The sequence below is a fragment of the Tursiops truncatus genome, chromosome 9, assembly GCF_011762595.2.
Source record: "Tursiops truncatus isolate mTurTru1 chromosome 9, mTurTru1.mat.Y, whole genome shotgun sequence".
NCBI lineage: Eukaryota > Metazoa > Chordata > Mammalia > Artiodactyla > Delphinidae > Tursiops > Tursiops truncatus.
Window position 1 is genome coordinate 37,950,005 of NC_047042.1, and position 22,544 is coordinate 37,972,548.

At 35.2% G+C, this 22,544-nt stretch overlaps 1 protein-coding gene across 1 annotated transcript in view; it reads left to right on the forward strand.

The window, feature by feature from the left end:
* The window catches only part of AGMO (alkylglycerol monooxygenase), a 332,983-nt gene extending 310,939 nt beyond the window's left edge, over positions 1–22,044 (forward strand). Inside the window, exon 13 of the mRNA XM_019931434.3 lies at positions 21,290–22,044. Within this exon, the coding sequence (XP_019786993.1) occupies positions 21,290–21,364 (75 nt within the window). The 3' untranslated portion in view covers positions 21,365–22,044. The remainder of the gene's footprint in view (positions 1–21,289) is intronic.
* Positions 22,045–22,544: the final 500 nt, after the last annotated feature.

The window sequence follows — 22,544 nt, forward strand, 5'->3', positions numbered from 1 at the left end:
GATTTGCTGTATATGTACATTGTGATAGAATTCCCCATCAAATTCATTACCACATCCATCACCATGGAGAGTTAAGTTCTACTCTATTAGCAAATTTCATTTATACAATACAGTGTTATATGGTATATATCTATAGTTATGTAGTTATCAACTATAGTCACCATGTTAAGCATTAGATCCTCAAACCTTGTTCATCTTATAACTGATAGTTTGTACCCTTTTACCAACATCTCTCTATTTCTTCATTCTCTGCCCCACCAGCCACTGGCAACCACTTTTTTACTCTATTTTTCTTTAGGTTCCACATATAAGTGATTCTAACATGTGTTAGATTCTAATTAGACACATGTGTCTAATTAGACACATGTTAGACACATGTAACTTCCATGTCTCCAACTCTTTTTCATATTTTTGTTTCTATAACTCTCTCTTTAGCATTTCCATCTTCTAGTTTCCTAATTTTATTTTCTTCTGTGTATAATGAGCTTTTCCACCAGCACATTGGATTTTTAATTTTAATAACTATATTTGTTTTGAGATTTTTTAATTTGGTTTATGTTTAAATTTATCTCCTGTTTTTTCTTAGTCCCTTGTTTGTTCCTCATTATTTCTATATTTTCATCCCTTTAAAATATAAAGAAAATTCTTACTTTATTCTATCTTTCCAAATGCTTCTTTAGTTCTTACATTCATGGTATAAATTATCCATTTCTTCTATCTGTTAGAATCTCCCTCAGGATGTTTTTGGTTTGCTTTTATAAATGTGTGTGAGTGTATGGATGTGTATATACTTACATTTTTACTATAAGCTCACGCTCATTTGGGATTTTTATATCCCTGGGCTTCTCATGTGCCTTGGCATGTGATAGCATCTTTATGAGTTAATATTTATTTCTTTTGGGCCACCAGCAATTTCATGTTACGGACCCATTTTTATGTTAGTTTAGCATCTTTGGATATCTGAACCACCCTCACTTCTAGAACAAATGTTGGCTGTTCAATATCTCATGCAACACTTTGATTTTTTTTCCCATTTCTAGCATAGGGTGAACTAAAAGCTTCCTTGCCACCTCTCTGGGCCAGTGTTTGTTTCCTAGTATCTTTTCATGGATTGGGCATAATGTAGAATGACCACCTCTGGCATCACAACACTTAAAGATTCAAGACCACATTTCATGGCTCTGTCGAGCATTAAAACTCCAATTCCAGCTTTGTCTTCCTTCCCGTTCTTGCTCTTTTCCCCAGCATCTAGCATTCCCTTTCTTTCTTTTGAGATGAGGTATATATTAGGTTTTCAAAGGTTGCATTTATGTAACATTTCAATGTATTTGTGGTAGAAGAGGGTCTGTATCTGTGTAATATGTCACTTTCCTTAAAGGCCCAGCCCCTTTGACGGTGTGTATTATAAATATAGTATTGTTTTATACTATTTCTCTATTACTTTAGTTTTAGTACATATCTAGGAATATGATGCATACTCAATAGATTTGTGTTAGTCTGTTGATCCTGGAGCTTCCAACTCTGCCATGCAATAAGTAACTCTTAGTTTTGTGCTTTATGTTTTATATAAAAAGAACCTAAACAATAACATACTTAATTTTATCAGGCATATTCTGAATCTAATATGCAATTTGACCAAATAGGATTTTTTATATTGTTAGACTTTGTACAATTAGAAAATTTTATATTTTTATTTAATCTTATTACTATTTATAAGTAATTCATATAGAATTTCACTCTATTCCTTTACCATAAAAATATAAGTTAATTGTTATGGTGTGAAAATCAAGGCTCCTGGAATTTAGTATTACTCACAAGTATATTGGTACATTTGTGGCTACAGTTGAAAAAAAAAGAGAAAAGGAATGAGAAGGAAAGGAAAAAGAAAAGGAAAAGAAAAAGAAATCCTGTAAAATCATAACCATGGAGAAAGTGCAGTTTTCTAACTCCCATTTAAAATTTCCCCATGAGAACAGGCAACCCCTTCACGGACTTGAACAGAGATGGGGTTTGAGCACAAAGCCATGAATTCTCTGATTGCTATTTGGCCTGAAGGTTTGCTGGAAGCATCACTGTCCTAGTTAGACTATTTTCCAGCTTTTAAATGTACTAGAGTATGATTGTATTATGTGTTGACCCTGATTTATGTTGAAAACCCAGAAACATTTTTTCCAGAAGAAGTGCTTTGTGTATGTGTGAGCCTTTGAGGCCTGACCCCATCTGAGAGTTGACTGGCTCACCTCAGTGTACTGTTCATTTATTCAGATGGCTGGACTGGAAAGGAGGAATCTTTAAATATCCAGTGGTATTTCAGTGAAGTAAATATTGTGAAGCAGATACGGGTTGTTTAAAATGTATCACTATGATGTAATATGTCAATGCTCAATTATACGTTTGCATGCACCTTAAAAAATTCTGTCTCCAGAGAAAAACTGATTGTCATAATACCACGTTTCAATTAAACCCACATCCCAGGCATTCTGAGTTCCAAATTCCTGAAACCCTCAAGTTAATGTGTTCCATGTTGTGGGGTTAATTTACATAAAGTTCTGGAGCTCCTGCTGCACTGTTTCAAATCTTGGTAGCTTTGATATTCTCCATAGTGCTATACACAAATATTATAAACCAGTTTTCACAGAGACAAGTTATGACTATCAGCAGGAATTAGTTTCATACAGTGATCTCTAACCATATTGTACCAGAACATTATCCAGGCCCCCTTATTTCTGAACTTCATTTTGCAGTCCCTATAAAACACATCTGTTCCACTGTGTGTGTTTTGAAAATTAAATGTACTAATATCATTCCGACTGACCCGGCCACCAAACTCATGTGGGAGAAATCCAGTCCACAACCCAAGCTGTGTTGAGGCTTCAGGTCTTGTGGGAGCTTGTAACTCACTTCACCACAGCAAAGGAAAAAATTAAAGAGGGGGAAAGAAAGAAAAAGAAAAGTAACATTTCTGAATATGTGTGTTTTCTTCTGATAAGAGCATAGAATAATTGTCAGTTATAAGGCACTTCAGTCAATATTCATCCTGGTGAAATTTTCAAGGGTCATGATAGTCATCTCATTCCAGGTTTCTGTAATTTTCTCTGTTTAACTCCTGTTTTTTAATAAGGGGAATCCCTGTACTAAATACTCTGTGATAGACTGGTTTATTGCAGAAGGTCATAATTCGGTTAAAAAAAAAAGACAGTATTCAAATCTAAAATTAGTTTACTTATAACAGAGAGTCCTGATACATCATACTTGTTGTGACAGAATTTGAATTGGATTTATTCACTTGAATGTTTGAAATAAAACTTCTGCCTGCATAGGTCTTAAAGGATCACTGCTGTCAAAGATGCAGTTAGAAATAGCAATGGAAACCAAAAGCTGAGGGCAGTTAAAACATTTCAAAACAAATTTTTTTATGGCAAAGAAGTCAAGCTAAATATTCTCCTGCATATTAAGGTAAAGTGGAGTAACATCATATGTGCATTTAAGCTACTCTCAGAATTTGGAACTTACTGCTAACTCCAAGATGCACTCTAATATCTTGTTTGACTTTCACAAAAGCAAACACATTCATCTAACATGTAGTACTAGAGTAACAGAGTCTCAATATTAAAAATAAAAAGGAGTAGGGCTTTCCTGGTGGCACAGTGGTTGAGAGTCCGCCTGCCGATGTAGGGGAGGCGGGTTCATGCCCCGGTCCGGGAAGATCCCACATGCCGTGGAGCAGCTAGGCCCGTGAACCATGGCCGCTGAGCCTGCGCGTCCGGAGCCTGTGTTCCGCAACTGGAGAGGCCACAACAGTGAGAGGCCCGCGTACCGCAGAAAAAAAAAGATAACCAGAAACAATTTAGAGCTCATTATCTCCTTCCTTCCTTCCTTCCTTCCTTCCTTCCTTCCTTCCTTCCTTCCTTCCTCCCTCCCTCCCTTCCTCCCTCCCTCCCTCCCTCCCTTCCTTCCTTTTTTTTTCTTTCTTTCTTTTTTTCCTGCTAAGTTTTGTCATTTAACCAAAAGGCAAGATTGGTTTAAATTATCAGACATCTACATACTTTACTTTGATTGTTCTCTTCAGTATAGCACAAGGGTTCTCAAACTTGAGTGTGTGAAGAAATTACCATAAAGGGTTTGTGTACACAAACCATTATACTATAGGGGTTATTTAAGGGATTTTCTAGGGTAATTTTAACTCTGGACAACTGTTGTATGTGCTAACTTCAGAAGCTAACCAAGGTGGTTCCACATGCCTTTACTTATTTGTGAAAATTATTAACACATTTCCCCAGAATCCATAAAATATACTTTTGGCATAATTATAAACACATTTACAGCTACAAAAATGCTTTCTGAAAACTCATACTGTACTAAAATATAATTATCCCTTTATTCAATATCTTATGTTGGTTACTAGTTTCCCCCAGATTTTTTATAATATTATTTTTAAGGATCCAAGTAATAATCCCTCTCCCCTACCCCTTCTCTCCTTTCTCTCACACTGGAGAGAGAAACAATTGGCAATGAATTATGGACTAGATAAAAACTAAAAGTTTTGAAAATTTCATTTCTTGACCTAGACAATACATTAATGGCCAAACTTTATTTCTTCCCCTACCCCAGCTTTATTGAAGTATAACTGCATTTCTTAAACTTTAAACTTAAGCAGGTAAGTTATTTAACTCAAATTTCTGTTGTCCTTAAAACTCATCATTATTTACCAATAACTATCAAAATTGTCCATTACTTGTTTTTATTTCAGTATATGCCTCTGCAGATTTTTCTAAGAATCACGCTGCGGCTACTTCTCTGTACCTTTTTGATGATGTCCACTAAGCTATTATTTCAAAGATGAACCTTAAGTTTCTAAATTTCAGCAACAGAGTGCCAGAAAGTCAGCTTATGTCCAGGGAGACGATTAGGGATCTTGATATTTAAAAATGGACAATTTGGAAATCATTTTTCCCATCCTTTGCCAGTCTCTTCATATATTCCACATGTGTAGAGAATGATTCTTTTAAAGTCTTTTTCCCTGTCATTTCTTCTGTTATTTCAATTACCTTATTGTGGTAGTATTGTGGGCAAGATGAAGCATTTCTGATGTGTTCTTTTTATTACAAATTTAATTATTTGGGGGAACTATCCTGGGAATTTTCTACCATTGTGATATTGTCTTGGCCAATTCGATTACTTTTCAGATAATAGAACTGAGAATAGGCTTTAGAGATTTTTCTATTTCTATTCTGTCATTGAACAGAAAAAGAAACTAAAGAAACTGACATCCTGAGAAAGTAAAATGACTCAATCATTTTATGAAAGAACGCACAAGAAACCAGGTTTTAGGGCTCTCAGCCAGTGTTTTTCCCAGGGCACCAAATTTAGGATTTTGAAGGCTTCTTTATCCTTGTGATTGTGGTTTTTGAAGGTGATGGATGAGAGGATCCACTGGAATGAAAGAAGTGAATATTAGAATTTCTATTTATAGTCATTTTATCCCATCTTTCTTTTAAAAGAAATCTCTTTTTATATGTCTTAGAATATACAAATAATAATTTAAAGTGAAAAAATTGTAAAGGTAAATGGGGAGAATAACTGCTATGATGTATTTTCAAACAAAGTTTAGAAAATACTGCCATAGAAGTGGACCTAATATCAATAGTGACAATAACAAATCAGTAGCATCAACTAAACTACTGACATTTGTTGAGCACTTGCATGTATGAAACCCTGTAATACTAACATTATTTTAATTTAATTATTCCAACAACCCTTGTAAGATCATCTACGTTTTTCAGGTGAAGGTACTGAGGCAGAGTGGCATTAAATAACTTGTTCAGTGAATGGAATTTAACATAGTTCTGTGATTGACCTCCTTTTAGTAAAACATTTTTATTTTCTATTTAAACTCAATATTGTGAAGATAATTTGACCTGAAGATTTAGAAATATATATATATATAAAACCAACCTTTAATAGATATGTTCATGAAAAACTGTATAGGTCTAAGTTCTATGAATGAATTCAGGGACTATATTGCTCACCAGTGAGTTCTGTCAGCAGTAGAATGCCTGGCATAAAACAAGAGTGATAAATATTCATGTCGTGGATACAACCCAATGGGGACTGAGTCAATGTAATTTTTTATACATACATTCACCTTTGAACTAGGAGCCATGCTATTTTTTCTTATGGACACCACACCTAGCACTAAATAATCTTTTTACATTTTTCTAAAAATATATATTTCAAGAAACACCACCACTAGGAATTATTTATTTACTGTAGAATTATTGAGAAAAATATTTTCCATTATATTACCCAGGATCCCCTGCAGTAGCATCTGTGTAAAAAACAATTGTTTTAACAATTTTAGGTATGAAAAGGAAATTTAATTTAACATGAGAGATCAAAACAGAGGACCGTTAGAAATTATTACTTTTTCCATACTTTTGTCATAAATAAGGAGTTACAAAGGACACTTTAGGGCACTAAAAGATATAGTTCAGAAGGCTGGCATGATGAAAACACATCAGGAACATCAAACTCTCCCATGTTCTTACAAGATGAGATACATAATGGAACTATCAATACTCCAAACAATGATCAATCTATAATTGTACTTACCCACTAAAATCCTACTCTACTTTGTAGGAGAATTATGTTTTCCCAGCAATAATTATATATTCACAGTTTTAAAAGGATCATTTTAACTATGACCATCCATGACACAGAGCTGGCATTTATAAAATCTCACATGTTCCAAATTCTACTTATATTTTTTATCTCCTTATCTGTCACTGTTTTCACTTTTAATTTATTGAATCTTTTTAGCACGAAAATTAACACACTTTAGTAATCTATCTTATATCTTTATAAAGCCTTACAATTTTAAAAATTGAATCAATATTCACCATAATCTTGTGAAAATTAGAGACAGTATTATTCCAATTTTATAGAGGCAGGAACTGAAATTCTAAGTAATCTCTGAGGTAAAATAACTTGTGTTGAGTTGGGACAACCTAATCTTCTTATTCCTTTTCCAGAGTTCTTCTGGTTTGACTAAGTTCACTTAATCTCCCAAGTCAATTGTAATGTGTATGTGGTTTATCATTCTTAGCCTTCACTAATTTACCAGTGATATTCAGATTTCCTGTCAGTAGCTTAATTTTTGGATTAGCAATTGATCACTTCGTCCAAAACTATTTTTCTAGAACAATTTGAAAAACATTCCCTCCGCTGCTTTTATTCAGTAGCATTTGTTCTTTGAAAGAGTCTAATTTAAAATCCATATCAAAGAATATATACTGGATCTTGGAGGAAAGAATATTACAGCAAAAATAATAGATATATTGAAGAGAATTGGCCTGGCCAAAGCTCATTTTTGTGAATTATTGAGAAAAAAATAAATGAGAATCTTCAGGTAAAAAATTGAATTGAATTCTGTTCTTTGGGAGAGGGACATCACTTTGTTGTACAGAAAATTGAATAGTCACCTAGAAATATAGATTACTGAAGCTCCAACTCACTTCTTACAATGTTCAAATATATTTTTGATCTAATATGTAAAATATAGAAACCATTAAAAAATAATAAACCTGTATATGTACCTATAGGCATGAATGAGTTACTTAAATCTTTCAGTTTTCAACTCTCAGATCTGAAGAGTGGAGATATATATATATATGTGTGTGTGTGTGTGTGTATATATATATAAATTTAAAGCCAGGAAAATTCATCTTAATTAAAATGTAAATCAACATCTTCTCTAGGTTTCTAGACCTGATATTAATATAAAGAGGACCTTATATAATATTTCATTAATATACTTCATAGGATATTTTACATATATTAAAAGTTTAAAATAGTAGTTTTGAATGTATGTGAATGAAAAGGGAAATGTGCTGTAAAGCAAATGGATAATGCAACATCTGATTGTTTTTTGCCTGGGTTGTGGGAAAAATAAGAAATTAAGTGAATTAAGTACACATTTTGACCTTGCTGTTTCATAAAGGAATGGTGACCCCGTAATGTGGAAATTTCACATCTCTACAATTTTCTCTGTATAGATTGAGCTCTTTCCTGGAAGCTCATGTTATCATGTTTCCTTTAATAATCTTTGCTTTCATAATTAAAGCCATTATTATTTTTATCCTCATCATCAGTGTCACCATTATCACTATTTTGAGCAAAGGAGATGTAGGGCTTTTGAACAGGCTCACACCTTTTTTATAGCTTTAAAAGCTAGAAAATATGCTCTTTGAATGTTTGTAGTGTTTATGTAATCAGTACCTACATTGCCAAGGCTTATTGAAAACAGCTGGGTGCCTGCTGCCTGCCTCACCCTTTGTTGGAACTGTTGCCAGAACAGGTAGTCAGAAATGGAAAGTAGGGGGAAATTCAGACATCTGGGGTGTCTCTCAGGAAAGCAGCTGTGGCTTCCTTAGGAAGCAGTCATTGTTTCCCATCAGCCAAGACTCTGTATACCCTTGGGTCCAGTTCTGGCATGGCTGGCCTAGGAGGATGCAGTTTATGACTTAGGACTTACACGAGAAACCATTTGGGCAGTCCCATCTCTGGCAGAACATTGAGAGAAATCCCCCAAGCTGCAAGCCATATGTGAGCTGTTGGCCTTCTATTTAGCCTACTCTGGGAGGTTCCCATTTACTGGGGCTCTAATCATTCCTTTGACACAAGCAAAAACAATACAAAAGGATCTTTTCAAAACATATCTTTCCAAGATATACTGGCCTGTTTTAAAAACCAGACATGACTATTATTTCTGTAAACATGGCATTTTTTCCCCAAAAATGAACTCATTTTTAAGAGACTTGTTTTGTTTCCTAGATAGAAGGCAAGGCAAGTACAAGGAATTTTTTTTAACAGCAGGGTAAAAGTCCTGGATTAGCAGTCTTGAATGGTATCCTGCATGCATAAATATATTCTCTTCCAGATATAAATTTTTGTACATCAAGTATTAAAAGTTGTTATTCATGTGACAAGACCTGGGCTGTTGATTTACGTCAGAGAGATGTCAGGAGCATTGCTATGTAGGACATCCTGAGAATCAACATGCTATTGTGGTAGGATTATCTGGCAGGAACTGCCACTCATTTACCAGGAGAATGGCATTTTGATGGATTAGAACAGAACAATTTTCTTGATAATTTTTATTGAAACAAAGCTCTGGTTTTAGAATGTAGATGCTTTACATTTTAGTAGTCAGAAAAAAGGCATTAGAAAGGTGTGGTACTTTGAATTTTAGATTAAATATCATGTGTTTTATCATTACTGAGGGTTCTGTTAGGACACTTAAGGACCATGATTAATCCAGCAACATTTTATTAAAAAATCTTCAGTTTCAAAACATACTGGATATGAGGCAAACAATTTTATGCCAATGTTAGGCATACTCAGGAAAACTAAAAAGAAATTTTATTTCTAGTAGCCAGAACTTGTTGGCAGAAATATAAAAGCAAAAATTATAATAGGAATTAATTTTTAAATTCACTGAACTATCTTACACTTAAAAAGAAAGTGAAGTCATAGTACACAGGGCAAGGAGTCGGGTTATATTTAATGTTTTACCTATTGCTAACTTTAATACAGAGTCAAACTAGTGTTCATTGGGTCCCTTGTGATTTTTCCTACTCTTGTTTTATTCTTAACTTTATAAAAACTAAAACAGACTATCCTTAAAATTTTTCATTGCCCTGATTTTTTTTTTTTCCTTCTCACATCTATAAAAAGTAAAGAGGGCTTCCCTGGTGGCGCAGTGGTTGGGAGTCAGCTTGCCGATGCAGGGGACGCAGGTTTGTGCCCCGGTCTGGGAGGATCCCACATGCTGCGGAGCGGCTGGGCCCGTGAGCCATGGCCGCTGAGCCTGCGCGTCCGGAGCCTGTGCTCCGCGGCGGGAGAGGCCACAACAGTGAGAGGCCCGCGTACCAAAAAAAAAAAAGTAAAGAATGTGAGGCTCCATGATAAGTATAAGAGGAAGATTATGAGTGTAAAAAGATTCTTTCCATAAAATATATATTTCCTAAGATATTTTTCCCAAAAGAATGGTCAACATTGACCCAAGCATTCATTCTCACAAGTGATATTTGGACCTTTATTAATTTGACCTTATTATAACTCTCTCTCCATGTCTTCATAATGTTTTCTCTCCTGTAGTTCAAGAAAAATTTCTAAAATCTTATCATTAAGAACTTGGACAATTAGAAAAATATAAAGTTAGGCTTCAGTTTTGACAAGGCACATATTCTGGTCATACTTTGGATATAAATCATGCCTTATCAACTTTGGTTGTCTCTCTAATTTTTCTCTTTGTGTTAAGTTGGGCATTTCTTTGTACCTATCCTTTTGACAAACTTCAACTAACAACAACAACAAAACTAACCTGGAAAAAACTGAGAAAAAGGAAGACTGGATATTGAGAGTATATATATTAAAATATTTAGAAAATTTCCAGGAAATCAGTATAAATCGAAGATTTATCATTGCATATAAGGAAAGGCAAGAATGTAGTAAGTAATCAAAGGCAATTTAAAAATCCATGTTACTGGATGGTTGTACCCATAGAATAAGGGTTGGTAATACTGGAAATATTTAAAGTAATATATCTATAAAGACACTTTATACATAACTTCGAATTCAGAGAGGAAAAATCCACAGATGTTTTTGAGAAATGTAGCATCTATTTTCTCTTTATGCTAATTATAGTTTATTCGGTTTCCACTAGATGGGTTTGTATGCACGGTAGCTAATTCATGTCAACTGTCTTCAAGTATATTCTCTGAATTGTAGGTAGGTCTTAGAGACCTCTAAGTGATCTCTAATCTTCTTACTAATATTATGGCTTTCAAATGTCATTATGATATCTCAAAGGTGATCTGGGTGAACAATGGGATATTCTATAGGAGTACTGCTGAAAAGGATAAACACTTTCTTGAGCAATTTAGACTTGAAGAAATGAATAACTTATTGTACATAATAGGAGGCAATCATCTCTGGGGAACTGAAGAAATGGTTGCAATAAAGATTCTGCATTTGTTATCTAGATTAACTTAGTGCTTTAGTGCTTCTTTGTCACTGAAATTATATGGGTCCTTTGCCCCAACTGAGTAGTAAAATAATGAAATACCTGATTTTTCTGGTTTTGGAGTTCAGCTGAATTATTTTAAAACTCTGTTCTAATGTTTCTTTTGTGTTTATTTTCTTTTTAAAAAACATTATTGTGCTATGCTTAGTGTATTCTCTCGTTTAAACATTAATTTCAGAGGACGTTTAATGGTTGAGGAAAACACATTCTTTTTCAAATAAGCCACTGTTAGTACATGGGCATTCATGTGAACTTTCTTTTCATGTTTTTTCCTTAGTTAAGAACATAAATATATTTTTTTAAACTAATGTAAAATTATAATGTTTGATTTAAAGTCTAAATAGAAATGAATATTACTGAATCTTTATAAGACCACATATTAAACATAGCTGTGATTATATCTGCTTTTGAATAGGGTATAGAAATAAGCACAGAGAACACAGGACTTCCAAGTAATAGTAGTAGTTTCTGGAAATATTTCTCTTAAGCCCTTTGTTCATTTGTCTGTATATTACTCAGTATTTTGGTCATATATAGAACATACTGGAAGTAAAATCAATAATTCTCAATTTGTTATGAGTTGGAATTTGTCAAATTGTGTTCTTGCAAAACTCTAGGGGAAAAAATTTATTGTTAACTAATATATTCTAATGTTTTCATTTCAGAAGGACCTTCAATACATGTGGCTTCAATTTCTACTCTAGTTCTGTTTGTGTTTATTTCTTCTCTTGCATTAATAGGAAATAGATATATTTTGTAACAATTCAGGTCTCATCTCTGCTTAAATTCTTATCTGTACAGCAGACAGTAGTCATGTTTAAAGAAACAAAATATAATGTTCAAAAGTATAGAGGACACCTACAAGGTGGTGGAGGAGTAAGACATGGAGATCACCTTTCTCCCCACAAATACATCAGAAATACATCTACATGTGGAAAAACTCCTACAGAACACCTACTGAACGCTGGCAGGAGACTGCAGACTTCCCAAAAGAGCCACGTGGCTGACAGGATCTTGGTGCTCTGGCCGGGTGTCAGGCCAGTGCCTCTGAGGTATGAGAGCTGAGTTCAGGATATTGGTCCACCAGAGACCTCCCGGCTCCACGTAACATGAAACGGCAGAACTTCTCCCAGAGATCTCCATTTCAACGCTAAGACCCAGCTCCACTCAACGACCAGCAAGCTCCAGTGCTGGACACCCTATGCCAAACAACTAGCAAGGCAGGAAAACAACTGCATCCATTAGCAGAGAGGCTGCCTAAAATCATACTAAGGTCACAGACACCTCAAAACACACCACAGAACGTGGTCCTGCCCACCAGAAAGACAAGATCCAGCTTCCTCCAGCAGAACATAGGCACTAGTCCCCTCCACCAGGAAGCCTACACAAGCCACTGAACTAACCTTAACCACTGGGGGCAGACACCAAAAACAAAGGGAACTACAAACATGCAGCCTGTGAAAAGGAGACCCCAAACACAGTAAGTTAAGCAAAATGAGAAGACAGAGAAACGCACAGCAGATGAAGGACCAAGGTAAAAATCCACCAGACCAAACAAATGAAGAGGAAATAGGCAGTCTACCTGAAAAAGAATTCAGAGTAAAGATAATAAAGATGATCCAAAATCTTGGAAATAGAATGGAGAAAATAAAAGAAACGTTTAACAAGGACCTAGAAGAACTAAAGAGCAAACAATGATGGACAACACAATAAATGAAATTTAAAATTCTCTACAAGGAATCAATAGCAGAATAACTGAGGCAGAAGAAAGGAGAAGTGACCTGGAAGATAAAATAGTGGAAATAACTCCTGCAGAGCAGAATAAAGGGAAAAAAATGAAAAGAATTGAGGACAGTCTCAGAGACTTCTGGGACAACATTAAATGCAATATATTTGGATTATAGGGATCCCAGAAGAAGAGAAAAAGAAAGGGACTGAGAAAATATTTGAAGAGATTATAGTTGAAAGCTTCCTGAATATGGGAAAGGAAAGAGTCAATCAAGTCCAGGAAGTGCAGAGAGTCCCATACAGGTTAAGTCCAAGGAGAAACATGCCAAGACACATCTTAATCAAACTATCAAAAATTAAATACAAAGACAAAACATTAAAAGCAGCAAGGGAAAAACAACAAATAACATACAGGGGAATCCCCATAAGGTTAACAGCTGACCGTTCAGCAGCAACTCTGCAAGCCAGAAGGGAGTGGCAGGACATACGTAAAGTGATGAAAGGGGAAAACCTACAACCAAGATTACCCAGCAAGGATCTCATTCAGATTTGTTGGAGAAATTAAAACCTTTATGGACAAGCAAAAGCTAAGAGAATTCAGCATCACCAGACCAGCTTTACAACAAATGCTAAACGAACTTCTCTAGGCAGGAAACACAAGAGAAGGAAAAGACCTACAAAAACATACCCAAAACAATTAAGAAAATGGTAATAGGAACATACATATTGAGAATTACCTAAAATGTAAATGGATTAAATGCTCCAACCAAAAGACATAGACTGGCTGAATGGATACAAAAAGATGACCCATCTATATGCTGCCTACAAGAGACCCACTTCAGACCTAGGGACACATACAGACTGAAAGTGAGGGGATGGAAAAAGATATTCTATGCAAATGGCAATCAAAAGAAAGCTGGAGTAGCAATTCTCATTTCAGAAAAAAATAGATTTTAAAATAAAGACTGTTACAAGAGACAAAGAAGGACACTGCATAATGATCAACGGATCAATCCAAGAAGAAGATATAACAATTGTGAATATTTATGCACCCAACATAGAAGCACTTCAATACATAAGGTAAATGCTAACAGCCATAAAAGGGGAAATCAACAGTAACAAAATCATAGTAGGGGACTTTCCCCACTTTCACCAATGGACAGATCATCCAATATTAAAATAAGTAAGGAAACACAACCTTTAAATGATACATTAAACAAGATGGACTTAATTGATATTTTTAGGACATTCCATCCAAAAACAACAGAATACACCTTCTTCTCAAGTGCTCATGAAACATTCTCCGGGATAGACCATATCTTGGGTCACAAATCTAGCCTTGGTAAATTTAAGAAAATTGAAATTATATCAAGTACCTTTTCCGACCACAACGCTATGAGAGTAGATATCAATTACAGGAAAAAATCTGTAAAAAATACAAACACATGGAAGCTAAACAATACACTACTAAATAACCAAGGGAGCACTGAAGAAATCAAAGAGGAAATCAAAAAGTCCCTGGAAAAAAATGACAATGAACACACACGACCCAAAACCTATGGGATACAGCAAAAGCAGTTCTAAGAGGGAAGCAATACAATCCTACCTCAAGAAACAAGAAACATCTCAAATAAACAACCTAACCTTACACCAGTTGGAGAAAGAAGAACAAATAAAACCCCAAAGTTAGCAAAAGGAAAGAAAACATAAAGATCAGATCAGAAATAAATGAAAAAGAAATGAAGGAAACGATAGCAAAGATCAATAGAACTAAAAGCTGGTTCTTTGAGAAGATAAACAAAACTGATAAACCATTAGCCAGACTCATCAAGAAAAAAAGGGACAAGACTCAAATCAATAGAAATGAAAAAGGAGAAGTAACAACTGACACTGCAGAAAATCAGAGGATCATGAGAGATTACCAGAAGCAACTATATGCCAATAAAATGGACAACCTGGAAGAAATGGACAAATTCTTAGAAAAGCACAACCTTCCAAGAATGAACAAGGAAGAAGGAGAAAATATAAACAGACCAATCACAGGCACTGAAATTGAGACTGTGATTAAAAATCTTCCAACGAACAAAAAGCCCAGGACAAGATGGCTTCACAGGAGAATTCTATCAAACATTTAGAGAAGAGCTAACACCTGTCCTTCTCAAACGCTTCCAAAATATAGCAGAGGGAGGAACACTCCCAGACTCATTCTACGAGGCCACCATCACCCTGATACCAAAACCAGACGAAGATGTCACAAAGGAAGAAAACTACAGGCCAGTATCACTGATGAAGATAGATGCAAAAATGCTCAAAAAAATACTAGCAAACAGAATCCAACAGCACATTAAGGGATCATACACCATGATGAAGTGGTGTTTATCCCAGGAATGCAAGGATTCTTCAATATAAGCAAATCAATCAATGTGATAAACCATATTAAGAAATTGAAAGAGAAAAACCATATGATCATCTTAATAGATGCTGACAAAGCTTTCGACAAAATTCAGCACCCATTTATGATAAAAACCCTCCAGAAAGTAGGCATAGAGGAACTTACCTCAACCTAATTAAGGCCATATGTGACAAACCCACAGCCAACATCGTTCTCAATGGTGAAAAACTGAAACCATTTCCTCTAAGATCAGGAACAAGACAAGGTGGCCCACTCTCACCATGTTATTCAACATAGTTTTAGAAGTTTTAGCCACAGCAATCAGAGAAGAAAAAAATAAAAGGAATCCAACAGAAAAGAAGTAAATCTGTCACTGTTTGCAGATGACATGATACTATATGTAGAGAACCCTAAAGATGCTACCAGAAAACTACTAGAGCTAATCAATGAATTTAGTAAAGTAGCAGGGTACAAAATTAATGCACAGAAATCTCTAACATTCCTATACACTAATGATGAAAAATGTGAAACAGAAATTAACAAAACACACCCATTTATGGTTGCAAAAAAGAGTAAAATACGTAGTTATAAACCTACCTAAGGAGACAAAAGACCTGTATGCAGAAAACTATAAGACACTGATGAAAGAAATTAAAGATGATAAAAACAGCTGGAGAGATATACTACATTCTTGGATTGGAAAAATCAACATTGTGAAAATGACTATACTACCCACAGCAATCTACAGATTCAATGCAATTCCTATCAAACTGCCAATGGCATTTTTCACAGAACTAGCCCAAGAAATTTCTCAATTTGAATGGAAATCCAACAGACCCTGAATAACCAAAGCAATCTTGAGAAAGAAAAACAGAGCTGGAGGAATCAGGCTCCTGGACTTCAGACTATACTACAAAGCTACATTAATCAAGACAGTATGGTCCTGGCACAAAAACAGAAATATAGATAAATGGAACAGGATAGAAAGCCCAGAGATAAACCCACGCACCTATGGTCAACTAATCTATGACAAAGGAGGCAAGGATATACACTGGAGAAAAGATGGCTTCTTCAATAAGTGGTGCTGGGAAAACTGGACGGCTACATGTAAAAGAATGCAATCAGAACACTCCCTTACACCATACACAAAAATAAACTAAAAATGGATTAAAGACCTAAATGTAAGGTGAGACACTATAAAACTCTTAGAGGAAAACATAGGCAGAACACTCTATGACATCAATCACAGCAAGATCCTTTTTGACCCACCTCCTAGAAAAATGGAAGTAAAACCAAAAATAAACAAATGGGACCTAATGAAACTTAAAAGCTTTTGCACAGCCAAGGAAACCATAAACAGGATGAAAAGATAACCCTCAGGATGGGAGAAAATATTTGCAAATGAAGCAACTGACAAAGGATTAATCTCAAAAATTTACAAGCAGCTCATGCAGCTCACTATCAAAAAAACAAACAACCCAATCCAAAAATGGGCAGAAGACCTAAATAGACATTTCTCCAAAGAAGACATACAGATGGCCAACAGGCACATGAAAAGATGCTTAACATCGCTAATTATTAGAGAAATGCAATCAAAACTAGAATGAGGTATCACCTCACACCAGTGAGAATGGCCATCGTTAAAAAGTCTACAAATAAGAAATGCTGTAGAGGATGTGGAGAAAAGGGAACCCTCCTGCACTGTTGGTGGGAATGTAAATTTGTGCAGCCACTATAGAGAACAGTATGGAGGTTCTTTAAAAAACTGAAAATAGAATTACCATATGATCCAGCAACGCAACGCTCAGGCATATATCTGGAGTAAACTCTAATTTGAAAAGATACATTCACCCCAGTGTTCACAGAAGCACTATTTACAATAGCCAAGACGTGGAAGCAACCTAAATGTCCATTGACAGGTTGATAAAGGAGATGTGATACATATATATACAATGCAATGTTACTCTGCCATGAAAAAGAGTGAAATAATACCATTTGCAGCAACATGGATGGACCTAAAGATTATCATATTAAGTGAAGTAAGCCAGACAAAGACAAATATCATATGATATCACTTATATGTGGAATCTAAAAAGATGACACAAATGAACTTATTTATGAAACAGAAATAGACTCACAGACATAGAAAACAAACTTATGGTTCCCAAAGGGGATAGCAGGGGAGGGGTGAGAGATAAATTAGGCATTTGGGATTAACATATACACACTACTCTATGTAAAATAGATAACCAACAAGGACCAACTGTATAGCACAGGGAACTATACTCAATACCTTGTAATAACCTATAATGGAAAAGAATCTGAAAAAGCATAGATATATATCTATATATGTATGTATAACTGAATCACTTTGCTGTACACTTGAAACTAATACAACATTGTAAATTAACTATTTCAATTTTAAAACGTTAAAAAAAAGGATTAGATGCCTGATTTCCTCCATTTTTAATAAGGCCTCTAAAAACACAGACTTAATGGGGAGGAGCAGCAGAATGACACATCAGTTCCCGCTGACATTTTATTATGGATTAATGGCTCAGATTAGCCACCTGCCAATTGGTGAACTTTTGGGAAAGGGGCGGAGAAAATGTGGAGAGCATCTGTACAGGCCAAAGGTCAGGCATCAGAGTGGAGGGCCCTGGGAAGTCAAGGAAATAGCCTGAAGACAAGGGCCACTAATGATGTGTTACACAGAGAGGGCTTGACACCAAGAGTGAACTTCCTCTGTTTCATATTTTGAATCCAGCTGTTAAAATCATGGGACTTGCCCAGACCTAGAATAAAATAAGTGTTCATTGAGTTTGTACGTATCTGGAAGCATCATATCTACAGATTAGGGAAGAATATTGCAAAGAAAAAGTGCTGTGGTTGCCATGTAGTCTTACACTGGCCTAAGTAGTAATTCCCCTGCCTTCATTGTACAAATAGTTGATTGAGAAATATGTTAATGAGCGATTATCTCAAATGACACTTTTAATCTGATCAGCTATGGAGAACTAAAATGAACAACCTAATACAAAAATCAAGAGGAAGATTGGACAAGGGAAAATTTAAAATAAAATGACTATAATAATCAAGTGATCATATTGAGTTCATGTTAAGTAGTTTTCCAGCTTAAAATGATATATGAAATGTATGTTTAGATCTATTATAAGTATATACACACATTCAAAAATATAAAAGCAAATCTGTGTCTTCCTGTTTAACTATTTTCTAATAAAACTGGGTGTCTATTTCAGGGTCATGCATATTTTGAGAAGGACATATTCATTGCGTTGAATTTCTATGATCTTGTGCCAATCTGGATTTCATTATATATAAAAAAATCCACTTTATGCTTAAAATATTGATTGTGAAAAGGTCTTAGAAACCTAGTAGTTAGTGGCAAAAAAGTACAGTGATTACTAAAAAAGAGAAAATGAATTCACTATTGATGTTCATATTCACTGAACTAACTTGCCAGGATGTGTAGTTTGATTTTCTGGGGAACATTAAGTAAACAAAAACATCATACAAGCTCTGATATTTAGTAGTTTTGTGACTGCTTGGTAAACCACATAAATTATGAGTTCCCATTGCCTCACCAGTAAACTGGATACCAATTCTCCAAGTTTGCTGTGAGAATAAAACATTATAATCCAGTAAAGGCATCTAAGACAATGCCCAGCCTAAGCAAGGGTTTCACTGTGCATTAATCTTACATGTGAATCTGACCCCTTCACTTCATTAGCTTTTCTCCTCCATTTGGAAGGATAATACATAGGGGCCTGAAAAACTAGAAAACCAAAAATAGAGAAACAAAATAAAACTACAAACTGCGCAACATTGCACTTTTTGGTAAGAAGGTAAAAGCATTTTAGGTAATACGATAAGATCTTTGTGTTTTCATTAGGGATGGGTCCTTAAGGAAATAGGACTGGATTTATAGTTTCAAAAGTGGAAGGATTTAGTTGGGAAGTGGTGAATTAACAACAAAGGCAAGTACTGAATTATAACCTTTCTCACACTCTTGTTAGATCAGAGGTTCTTAATATTTCAGAGATCCTAGATGAAAGTATGGATAGTCTAGTGGGTGGAGAGTAGGGAAGAGGAGAATTATGACATACAAAATTTTACACACAGTTGTAGAGGTTTCATTCTCCCTAGACTTCAACCAATGAAATAATCCATGTGACCTTAGACACTAGATTGAAAACCAATAAAAATTTCTGCTGCCAAATATTTTTCAGATACCAGTGCCTTGCACAGCACAAAGTATCAATTAGTTGCTCAGTTAATATTATGGATCCAAATTAAACTATTCACCCCGATATCATAGATTTATCATCTTTGTCCCACTTGAAAGCTGTCTTCTCAGCTATCCCTCTGCCAACATTAACCCATATGCATATACAAATGTAATTCACTGCACAATCTACTAACTTTCACAAATATCCCTTATCTTGATATTACTTTGCTTGGCACCGCGTGAGAAATCCCATGAGGTCATTTTAGTTGAAGTACAGTCAAAAGAAACAAAATCAAAACCAGCCTTTAAGTATATTGCATTTGATTTCTGAGGCAACTCCAGAATGTTAATATTATTCTTGACTCCTGCTTCAAAATGACTTTTGATTTTATTTTTGGTATTTCTTTTTTATATTGTGGATGTTATAGACTGAAAGTAACACATGGATTTGAATAAGACTATCAGATTAGCTAATGTAAAGGATAATGGTTCTCTAGAAAGAACAAGAAGGTTCCTATGAAACTGAACAACCTACCCATCTAATCTAAATATCCGGGTTTAAGAGGGTTTTGTTGTTGTTATTTTCATATCCAGGCTTTAATAGCAAATTCATGGCAGTTGAGGGTATTTTCTGTGAATGAATGACTGGCCTCAGTTAATGGCCTTGGCTTCACTTTAGTCCATCACCCCAGAAAGTTCCCCACGCCTTCATCTTATTGCTTGACTATGTCTCTTGGTACATTTTAATGGATCTTTCAGTAATTGTGATCATTCTGGGGAGAGGCAAGTGGTCATATTTTAATCATTGGAAGAGGTTTGCACAGTAAAAAAAAGTATGGAGAAACGCTTTCCCAGCTTTCCCCATATCCCCAGCTGTTTGGACATTTTTCATCATCACTCTAATAACACATAAAATGGAGATCATAAAGGAAATCCTATAGCTTAATTTTAGTGTATAGGTAAAGGGTAAGGGTTGACTTTGGAAAGCTCTGAGGTGTAAGGACTATGACCACTTTCTAGATTTTACCTCAAGAAGAGCAGAAGGTGTGTGTGTTTAGGTCTTATGGCATTTAGATGACACACAATGAAAATTTCTGCAACCGGTTAATTCTTCCTGAGGATGGCTGTATTATCATTCTTGCGAGGATCATAAGAAGTCAACACTTTCACTTGGTTAAATTTTGGTGATTTATTGGGAATGTGTGGTGTTACTTGAAAGCAAAGGGGTAAACTCAATGAATTCTTATGACTGTTTATTATGATTTAGTATGTCTTCAATTTTAAAGAGAATTTTGCAGTTACAGTTTTATACCTGGGAAGATCAAAAGACTAAGTAGTTAAGTCAGCAGTGTTTAGAATTTAATTCATGTTGGGTGAAGTTCATAATATGGTAGATCACATTGCCTCAGAGATAAATGATTCCTTAATACTGTTTTTATTTCTCCTTTTCCGAAGGCTTCTTAAACTATATAAATAATGAGATTGTTTAGTAGAATACAAACGACATGCAATGTATCCAAAAGCCGGAAGACAGTTCTGTTTCATTCACTGCCTAATTTATATAGCCCCATCCCTAGAAATGACCCAGATTTGTGAGGATATTTTATTTTATAAGCCACAGAAACAAAACTTTTTACTCCTACTCTTCACATAACATGTTTTAAGCTGGGTTGGCTAAATTCTATCAGTGAACAACTGCTAGATTCAATTTGAATAATTTAATTGCTTAAAATATGTATATTCATTTTCCCCTAGAAAGGTATTTCTAACTCAGTTGAACAGAAGTATTGAATCAATTTTAATTGTTCTTCCTCTCTGTATTTTATTTCTTCAGGTTTTTTTTTCCATCTGCTTTGCTTTCTGGGGAGTAAGAAGCATGAAACAACTTGTCTCAGACCCTGGGAAATGACTAAACGTTTGTACACAACTCTCTTGTTTTAATCATTTGTCCACAACAATAATATATTACTACTGCCTATGGAAGTATAATTTTATATAATGATTATATGAACTATTTCTCTAATGTGAGGTAAATACATTTATGTACTCTTGCTTCCTTTCCACATTTATTATTCTCTATTAAAATTAAAGTCAGCTGCAGTTACTTTATTGCTAGGGTTGAAAGAAGATGATTTCAAATAGAATGATGTTACATCCACTGGTAACATCTAAGCCAATGAGTATGAGAATAAGGGATAACTTCAAAACAGTAAAAGGAATTAAGATTTTATTAGCATTGTTTAGACAACTTTTCATTTGCTGTCTGCTAAAATTGTGCTTGGATACATATTTGTTGTCATAAAAATGTATTACATGAGTTGTCTGCCTAAGGCTAGGTTTACCTTTGAAAGCCATATAACCTAAGGAGTAACATTACAGAAAATGACATCACTGAAATGAAAATCACCAGAATTCGTCAGAATTCATTTATTCCGTAGATTAATTTGTGATACATATGTCTAATATGTTTGGTCAGTTTGTTTTGGCAAATTGAGGAGTGTGCAGTATTTCTGTGCTATTTTAAATTGTCACAATCATGTTAAAAGACTCTCTAAATAAAATTGTCCAAGCATTGTGTGTATATTATTCATTGGGATTGTAAAAATCTGCCAAGTATTTCATTAGGAGGGAATTGACAGAGATAAGCAGGAAATGGTTCAAAGGGGGAAGGTCTGAAAACAGTTGGAATATTTTTCTTTCCTTCTTCCAGTATTTCTTAGATTTAAAGTTACAATTTAAGTAACCAAAGTTATAAGCACTAAAACAGTTAATACTGTCCTTCACTGAGCTTTGCCTGTATTCATTGCTGGTTTAAAGAGGCTGATCAGTTGGTTGACTTTTTTTTTTTTTTTTTTTTTTTGCGGTACTCGGGCCTCCCACCGCCGTGGCTTCTCCCGTTGTGGAGCACAGGCTCCGGACGCGCAGGCTCAGCGGCCATGGCTCCCGGGCCCAGCTGCCCCGCAGCACGCGGGATCCTCCCGGACCGGGGCACGAACCCGCGCCCCCTGCATCGGCAGGTGGACCCCCAACCACTGTGCCACCAGGGAAGCCCGGTTGACTTATTTTTAATATGTTTTCTAACCTTTGAA